This window comes from Octopus sinensis, linkage group LG18, assembly GCF_006345805.1.
Source record: "Octopus sinensis linkage group LG18, ASM634580v1, whole genome shotgun sequence".
In the NCBI taxonomy this organism is placed as follows: Eukaryota; Metazoa; Mollusca; class Cephalopoda; order Octopoda; family Octopodidae; genus Octopus; species Octopus sinensis.
In genome coordinates this window covers 8,242,876-8,251,614 of record NC_043014.1, presented here as the reverse complement: position 1 = coordinate 8,251,614, position 8,739 = coordinate 8,242,876, and the positions used below count along the sequence as shown (strand labels likewise).

The window sequence follows — 8,739 nt, the reverse complement described above, 5'->3', positions numbered from 1 at the left end:
CAGACGAAATACTGCTAAGCATTTCGCCCGGCGTGCCAGCTCGCCGCCTTCTGGTGTTAATACCTCAGAGTAAAGTTCACGCACTCACACGCTCTTATGTAGAATTAGTCAAAACATGGGAATATATAATAGCCTCACATATGGCTGTTTTAGCTTTCCACAAGAAAAATGGTTAAAAATAACATTACAAACACACTACATACAAGCTGAGCTGATATCCTCTCCAGGACACGTCATCCAGTCTTGGAAAGATAATTAACATAAAAATCATGTGGAAGTTTATTAAAGTGTTGCCAGAACCTAAAAGGCAACCAGGGTAGGGCAGAGAAAATAAATAAATGTTGAAAGAAAGCTGAAAGAATGTTCAAGTAGAAACATTACAACATCAAAGCGTAAACAAGCCATCCTTAGTTTATTTCTTTTCAAATACGAAACTATTCAGTCATTGAAGGTTTCAGACAATATATCTTTAACTGTTCATAAATTGTGGATTTATAATTAATATGAAAAAAAAAAAAAGCACCCCGATTTGACTTCTCAGCTGACAAGGACACCCTGGGTTCCAGGCTTGGTTTCTTGCTTCTCCACTTCACTACTTTCTTCACCACGTATCTTTAAGTTATGGGTTTCTCTGTATTTGTTTATTTCTATACCTTTGGATTCCAACTGTTTGTTTAAAGTTTCAATTAACTTGGACATCTGACAAATAAACATAAATAATTTAGTATTACAACCACTGACATATCTGAGAATACAGTCAAAATTTTCACAACTTTCTATATAATCAAAATCCTACATAGTATGAATGACTGGAATTTTCGCAAAGCCCACCCCAAAAATATTACATATCAATTAACGCCTTTATGACCAAATTTCTAAAATATATATATATTTCTTTACTACCCACAAGGGGCTAAACATAGAGGGGACAAACAAGGATAGACAAATGGATTAAGTCGATTACATCAACCCAGTGCGAAACTGGTACTTTATCGACTACTAGAGGATGAAAGGCAAAGTCGACCTTGGCGGAATTTGAACTGAGAACATAATGACAGACGAAATACCGCTAAGCATTTCGCCCGGCGTGCTAACGTTTCTGCCAGCTTGTGGCTGTGTGGTAAGAAGCTTGGTTTCCAACCACATTATTCCAGGTTTAGTTCCACAACATGACACCTTGGATAAGTGTCTTCTACTTATTTGGTCAGCTTTCTGTTGACCAAATCCTTGAGTGGATTTGGTAGAAAGAAATTGAAAGAAAGCCATACTTATTTAAGTCTATTTGGCTGTAATTAATTATGCTGTCATTCTATAATTTACAGGTGTTTTGTTAATTTGTAGTTCAGAGTTCCAGTTTTGCATTGGAAACTAGGAATCACTCCAGTGTATCCACACATATTCTGAAATCTGCTGTTAAACTAATGTTTAGACTCGATCAAGTGTTCAAGCCAAAACCAAAACAATTAAGAGTGATGACACCCAACAAGTCATAATAAACAAAAATGGTTTTATCCATTTGCTCATGGGATTTAAATCGTTTGTCACCATATTTCTGATGAAATATACTGCTTTTAATTCAGTTTTGAAAATAATTAAGGATTTAGCAAAATGACTATCATTTTTACATTGTTTAAAGCCTAAATTAATAGGAAATTTCAATGAGAGGTTTTAATTTACATCACTTTAAAAAGGAGTTTGTATCATTGAGCCAGAAGCATCTTTACTATATATATATATATATATATATCTATCTCATCGTCGTTTAACATCTGCTTTCCATGCTAGCATGGGTTGAACGGTTTGACTGTGGGCTGGCGAACCAGATGGCTGCACCAGGCTCGACTTGATCTGGCAGAGTTTCTACAGCTGGATGCACTTCCTAACGCCAACCACTCCGAGAGTGTAGTGGGCGCTTTTACGTGCCACCGGCATGGGAGCCAGTCAGGTGGCTCAAATTTTTTTTGTTTTTTTACACATGCCAACGGCACAGGTGCCAGTAAGGCAATGCTGGTAATGATCCCGCTCGAATGGTGCCTCCCACATGCCACTGGCACGGAAGCCAGTTAGCCGTTCTGGCAACGATCACGCTCGGATGGTTCTCTTAGCACCCTACTAGCACGGGGCACAAGAGCCAGTAAAGCGAGGCTGGCAACGATCACATATATATATATTTCAAAATTATTCTATGTTAGTAAGTATTTAATTCAGCAGAATATTTTTATTCACAAATACTGAAATTATTTAAAAATATTTCTTACCTGTTGCTTGTTATTTACTATAGCAGGCAAGACATCTTTCACCGTCCGCTCTACAAGTACACCACCCAGCATTCGGAAACATTTCTTACCAGGATCAACGTCTGAAAGATTTTCTATTACTAGGCTGGAAAGAAAGATATAGCGAAAATGGTTTAACAAGAAACATGATCAGTCTGGAGGCAATCTTGTAATTTGAAGTGCAATTCAAAAAAAAAAAAAAAAAAAAAGAGTGGCTATGTGGTAAGTAGCTTGCTTACCAACCACATGGTTCCGGGTTCAGTCCCACTGCGTGGCATCTTGGGCAAGTGTCTTCTGCTATAGCCTCGGGCCGACCAATGCCTTGTGTGTGGATTTGGTAGACAGAAACTGTAAGAAGCCTGTTGTATATATGTATATATATGTATGTGTGTGTATATATTTGTGTGTCTGTGTTTGTCTCCCTAGCATTGCTTGACAACCGATGCTGGTGTGTTTACGTCCCCGTAACTTAGCGGTTTGGCAAAAGGGTCTGATAGAATAAGTACTGGGCTTACAAAGAATAAGTCCCGGGGTCAATTTGCTCGACTAAAGGCGGTGCTCCAGCATGGCTGCAGTCAAATGACTGAAACAAGTAAAAGAGTAAAGAGAGAGAATTGTCAAAATGATAGTAATGTAAGTCAATACTATCAAAATTCTGTTTTTTTATTTTTAAGAACTATCTATCTCTAAGTTTAAGTACTGAAGGGAAGTCCTGCATTCTTGTTATCTCTGTGAGTCTTTGACAATGTAATTCATGAAAAGCTCAAAAGCTTGGTCACTATTAACCTCATTTCACTATCCCTTACCCAGGGAGTAGTATCCAAAGAAATTGGGGTCTATCATCATCATCATTTAACGTCCGTTTTCCATGCTAGCATGGGTTGATGGTTCAACTGGGGTCTGGGAAGCCAGAAGGCTGCGCCATGCCCAGTCTGATCTGGCAGTGTTTCTAGGGCTGGATGCCCCTCCTAACGCCAACCACTCGTGAGTGTAGTGGGTGCTTTTTACGTGCCACCCACACAGGTGCCAGACAAGGCTGGCAAACGGCCACGATCGGATGGTGCTTTTTATGTGCCACCGGCACAGGGGCCAGACGAGGCTGGCAACAGCCACAATCAGACGGTGCATTTTACGTGCCACCGGCACGGAGGCCAGTCGGGGTGGCGCTGAAACAGCCACGTTCGGATGGTTCTCTTACATGCCATCGACACTGGTATCACAGCTACAATTTCCATTGATGTTGATCGATTTCGATTTTGATTTTCGTTGACATAAATGCTACTCTCTATTTCTGCCTTACTTCCTTGTTCCATATTGGTTGGCAACATTATTTTCTTTCCAACAACGAGGTGGTTGCAGCTCAACAACCGCTGAGAAGGCTTCAACTCTTAGTTCCAGAAAAAAGAATTATTGCCTGGACAATTTACAAAGCACCATTTTATTTCCCTTTTTGTTGAATTCGATCAATACTCAAAGTACTGCCTACTTTTTGTGAGAGCTAAAGACAGTTGACACTTTGCCTGAAGCAAACACCACTGGCTTACTAAGCCTGGATGATCTCTGCATTTCCATTGCCTTCAGAGTTAAGGCTGATGTATGTGGGGGAATGAAGCGTCATTATGGTGCTTTGATTCTGGAGGCCTTAATGTTATCATCTTGACTAAATGCAGGTTACATTGGTTGCCAAATGAGTACTAGCCAAGGTAAACACCACCCCAGCTCTGGAACCACTGTTATCATCTAGAGATGATGGGAAGAGTCTTGATGGAGTTTCTCTTTACCCTTGGGATAGAAATAGATGCTTTACTTGAGATGCCACCATTAGTGACTTATTTCCTATATTGAAATTTCTTAAAGCTATAAAGGAGATGGCAGGTTTGCCAGAGCAGCCAACTGGCTCCCGTACCCGTGGCACGTAAAAGGGCACCATTCGAGCATGATCGTTACCAACGTCGCTTCACTGGCACCTGTGCTGGTGGCATGTGTAAAAAAGATTCGAGCGCGGTCGTTGCCAGTACCGCCTGACTGACGCCCATACCGGTGGCACGTAAAAAGCACCCACTAAACTCTCGGAGTGGTTGGCATTAGGAAGGGCATCCAGCTGTAGAAACTCTGCCAGATCAAGATTGAAGCCTGGTGCAGCCATCTGGTTCGCCAGCCCTCAGTCAAAATCGTCCAACACATGGAAAGCGGACGTTAAACGATGATGATGATGAATACTGTAATCTGTTGGTAAATTATACCTTTTAAGCCAATGACTTTTGAGAAATTGGGGATGGTGGTGCTGGTCTACTGACAGGGAATATAATTGACTCCAGGAGTATCCCAACTCACTGATGTAACAGCTAATGTACAGGAGATAGCTTAACTGTTCAAGTACCTCAACCTTGCTATTATCTCCAGCAATGTTAATATCTTGGTGTTTCAACAATTCGGAGGGAAACACTATTTCTCCTGGCAGGACATGTAACTGGAGTGTGCATTCTTCTTTTTTCTCTATTTTCTTACTTTCTTTTATTCTTTTACTTGTTTCAGTTATTTGACTGTTGCCATACTGGAGCACCGCCTTTAGTCGAACAAGGTACCCCAGGACTTATTCTTTGTAAGCTTAATACTTATTCTATCGGTCTCTTTTGTCGAACCGCTATGTTACAGAGACGTAAATACACCAACATTGGTTGTCAAGCGATGGTGGGGGAACAAATACACACATATATATATATATACGATGGGCTTCTTCCAGTTTCCGTCTACCAAATCCACTCACAAGGCTCTGGTCGGCCCCAGGCTATAGAAGACACTTGCCCATGTTCTTTTCTGCAAGAAACCCTCCCCACCTTAATTCTTTTAATGAATTTTTTTTTTTTACAGAATCAAACGTTTTAGGCTATGGAGATTCAGATTCTGAAAAGAATTTTTCAAAAATAGCAACTTCAAAATTTCAACCCCCCACTACCACTTCTTTCGTTTACATCTCCACCAATGTCCGCCCCCCCCCCAAGTTAAAAAAGAGTTTAATACGCAACTGAAGAGTAAGGACTCGACGCATACAACTTTCAGATCCTAAGTTTCGTTTCGTGTCAGTCTTTCAAATGTGTCTGGGATTTTATTTCCAGTTAAGTCAGACTTCAAATCAATAAGTTGCCAAATTCGTTACTGTTTTCTTAGATTTAGGAAGAAAGCCAAACTCAATTTGAAGTTTGCAGTCACAAGGGAGGCTTTGGCGTAACTTCGGTATAGGTACCGGAAGTACCAGATACATTTCAACAAAGTGTTTTTCTTTCTATATATGGTTAGGGTTAGGGGTAGGAGAAAAGGTTTTTTGCTATCTTCAGAAATGTAAACAAAGCCACTTCCGGTACCTATACCGAAGGATCGCCGAGGTTTACTCGAAAACAATTATTAATTATCTTTTGGCGAACCGCTATGTCACAACGAGAAAAGGTGGACTTTCACATGAAAATGACATCAGGTTCAGCCTTATAATAGAGTTACGTCCCTTTTATTATAAACTAATAAATGGATATTTAAAAAATAAAAATTTAACAGTTCTTTCCTATACTGACTAACAGAAGGATAATAATTATATTTTCCACAGGTGAACAGTTATTTTGCAGAGGTATGTTTTCGAGGGTGTAGATAAAAAATCAAGAGTGAGGAAAAAAACTGCAGAAGTTTCGGATAATTGTAACCCTTCCACTCCGGCTATTTTTTTCCTTACCAACTTCCTTACAGGCCAATAATGTGCAACATTTTATTCTGGCCTCCCTTTATTGGTAGCTACACATTCAGTGGTAGAGCCTGGATGTGTATAACACACGTGGGGAGCAGCAGAAAAACTGAAGGTTGATAATTAATTCGACACATGGGTGGTGATTTAGCAACGTTAAACAGAAGTCATCATATAGCAAGTTTGGTTGTATTCGAAATAAAGATACTAGTCGTGGAGACTGGACCCGAAATAAAATAGAAAAGTATATAAGACAGTGCTTTTCAAACTTTTTGCTGGAGCGGAACCCCAAGGAAACATTCCACTGGCTCGAGGAACCCCTGTGCAATAATTTAATAGTCTTATGCACACATATCTGCACAGGAGAATTAAAAATTACTGCCGATTTTAGCAGTTTTGTAACTTCTTGCGAAACCCCTGGACTGTACTGGCGGAAACCCTAAGGTTCCGCAGAACCCTGGTTGAAAACCACTGATATAAGAACTAACTGAACATTACATTTTCTTTATGAAATAAATATTCAACTGTTGTAGAGTCAAGAAAGCAGAATATTCCAAGAGGACGAAGCAGAAATTTATGCATTTATAATTCCAGAGGCTTTGATAATTATAAAAATTCGCTGCATTTAGACGTATATTGGCTTTATAGGGTGCTGGGTTCGATCTTTTAATCTTTTTATTCGTTTTCTTGCTGTTTTCTTATGTGAATAAAAAAAAGGTTCTAGTCTAAGGTTAAATTAATTCTGTATAAAATATATTTTAGTAAATTTTTAAATGATATCATACGAACTCATATAACATTTTTGTTTTTTGTTTGTCCTGTGTTGTCCCATTCTGTATAAGATCGTCCTGATCATAATAAACATCACATTTCCTTAAATCCTTAAAAATGTTTTAGACAGAAGGCCGCGGCCATGCTGGGGCACCACCGCTGATTTAAACGTACATTTTCATTTATTCCCTTCCTTTATGAATTTATACGGTCTAACTATCATTAAATCAATATTAATTATATAAATAATTAAACGAGCACTGAAAAATAACTCCGTAATGAAGAAAATGTTGATAAAACTTAAGAGATTCACATGAAATAATTAAAACGAGAGGAGATGGTTAAAACAGGATATAAAAGAAGAATGAAAGGCAAATCGTAAGTACATACTTGTGCTCTTTTAAATCCATTTCTACTTCTGATATTTTCGAAGCGAGGGCACGTTGTTGTTGCCGTAATTCCTGGAAACCAGCGATAATTTGTTCATTCGTCTTCGATTTGTTGCTTTTCGCAGTGGACGCCATTATTCACTTCGGGTTGTGAAGAATGATGTCACTTCCTGGGCGCTGTTAAAATTAAGAGTGGCACGGTGAATTTGAAACGATAAAAAAGCTGCGGAAAAACTGTTCTAAACAAAATAAAATGTATTTAATATTGAATAAATAAAGCAGTAAAAAAATACTTTTGAATTTAATTAATTTTGTTTTTGATTTTTATCTTTCTGCTTAAAAAATCACTTGATAAGACGAATAGGCAATTGTATTTCGTTTCGTTAATAATTTGCATTTTTATAGAAACCCACTTCTCTTTGTCCACTTTCTCGAATGCAAGCATGTATTCTTTTCTAATCTTGGCACAAGGCCTGAAATTTTTTTGGAGGGGTCCAGTCGATTAGATCGACACCAGTACGCAACTGGTACTTAATTTATCGACCCCGAAAGCTGAAAGCCAAAGTTGATCTCGGCGGAATGAATGCAAGCATGTATTGCAACCGCAAAATGAAGTGGAAAGTTACACGTTAGCACGCCGGGCGAAATGCTTTGGGGTATTTCGTCAGCCGCTACGTTCTGAGTTCAAATTCCGCCGAGGTCGACTTTGCCTTTTATCCTTTCAGGGTCGATAAATTAAGTACCAGTTACGCACTGGGGTCAATATAATCGACTTAATCCGTTTGTCTGTCCTTGTTTTGTCCCCTATGTGTTTAGCTCCTTGTGGGTAGTAAAGAAATAGGTATTTCGTCTGTCTTTATGTTCTGAGTTCAAATTCCGCTGAGGTCGACTTTGCATTTCGTCCTTTCGGGGTCGATTAAATAAGTACCTATTTCTTTACTACCCACAAGGGGCTAAACACAGAGGGGACAGACAAACGGATTAAGTCGATTACATCGACCCAGTGCGTAACTGGTACTTAATTTATCAAGGCGGTGAGCTGGCAGAAACGTTAGCACGCCGGGCGAAATGCGTAGACGTATTTCATCTGCCGTTACGTTCTGAGTTCAAATTTCGCCGAAGTCGACTTTGCCTTTCATCCTTTCGGGGTCGATTAAATAAGTACCAGTTACGTACTGGAGTCAATATAATCGACTTAATCCGTTTGTCTGTCCTTGTTTTGTCCTCCCTGTGTTTAGCCCCTTGTGGTTAGTAAAGAAATAGGTATTTCGCCTGCCGCTACGTTCTGAGTTGAAATTCCGCCGAGGTCGACTTTGCCTTTCATCCTTTCGGGGTTGATAAATTTAATACCAGTTTTGCACTGGGGTCGATGTAATCGACTTAATCCGTTTGTCTGTCCTTGTTTGTCCCCTCTATGTTTAGCCCCCTGTGGGCAATAAAGAAATAAAGAAATAAATATGCTAGCTCTAGATGAAAATAAAAACAAAATTGGTCAAAAAGAATACATTTATTAGTATACCGTCATGCCATATTCATTGCCTTTTTATAATGTGAAAGTCAGGTGTCATGACGC

At 39.3% G+C, this 8,739-nt stretch overlaps 1 protein-coding gene across 1 annotated transcript; it reads right to left on the bottom strand.

Annotated features, from left to right (window-relative positions):
* Nucleotides 1-388: 388 nt before the first annotated feature.
* LOC115221384 (prefoldin subunit 2) lies at nucleotides 389-7,334 on the bottom strand. Its single transcript, XM_029791560.2, has 3 exons — nucleotides 7,168-7,334; nucleotides 2,259-2,382; nucleotides 389-699 (listed from the first exon to the last, which is right to left on the bottom strand). The coding sequence occupies exons 1-3, from the start codon at nucleotides 7,299-7,301 to the stop codon at nucleotides 538-540; spliced, it is 420 nt and encodes a 139-aa protein (XP_029647420.1). The 5' UTR covers nucleotides 7,302-7,334; the 3' UTR covers nucleotides 389-537.
* Between the last annotated feature and the right edge of the window lie 1,405 nt (nucleotides 7,335-8,739).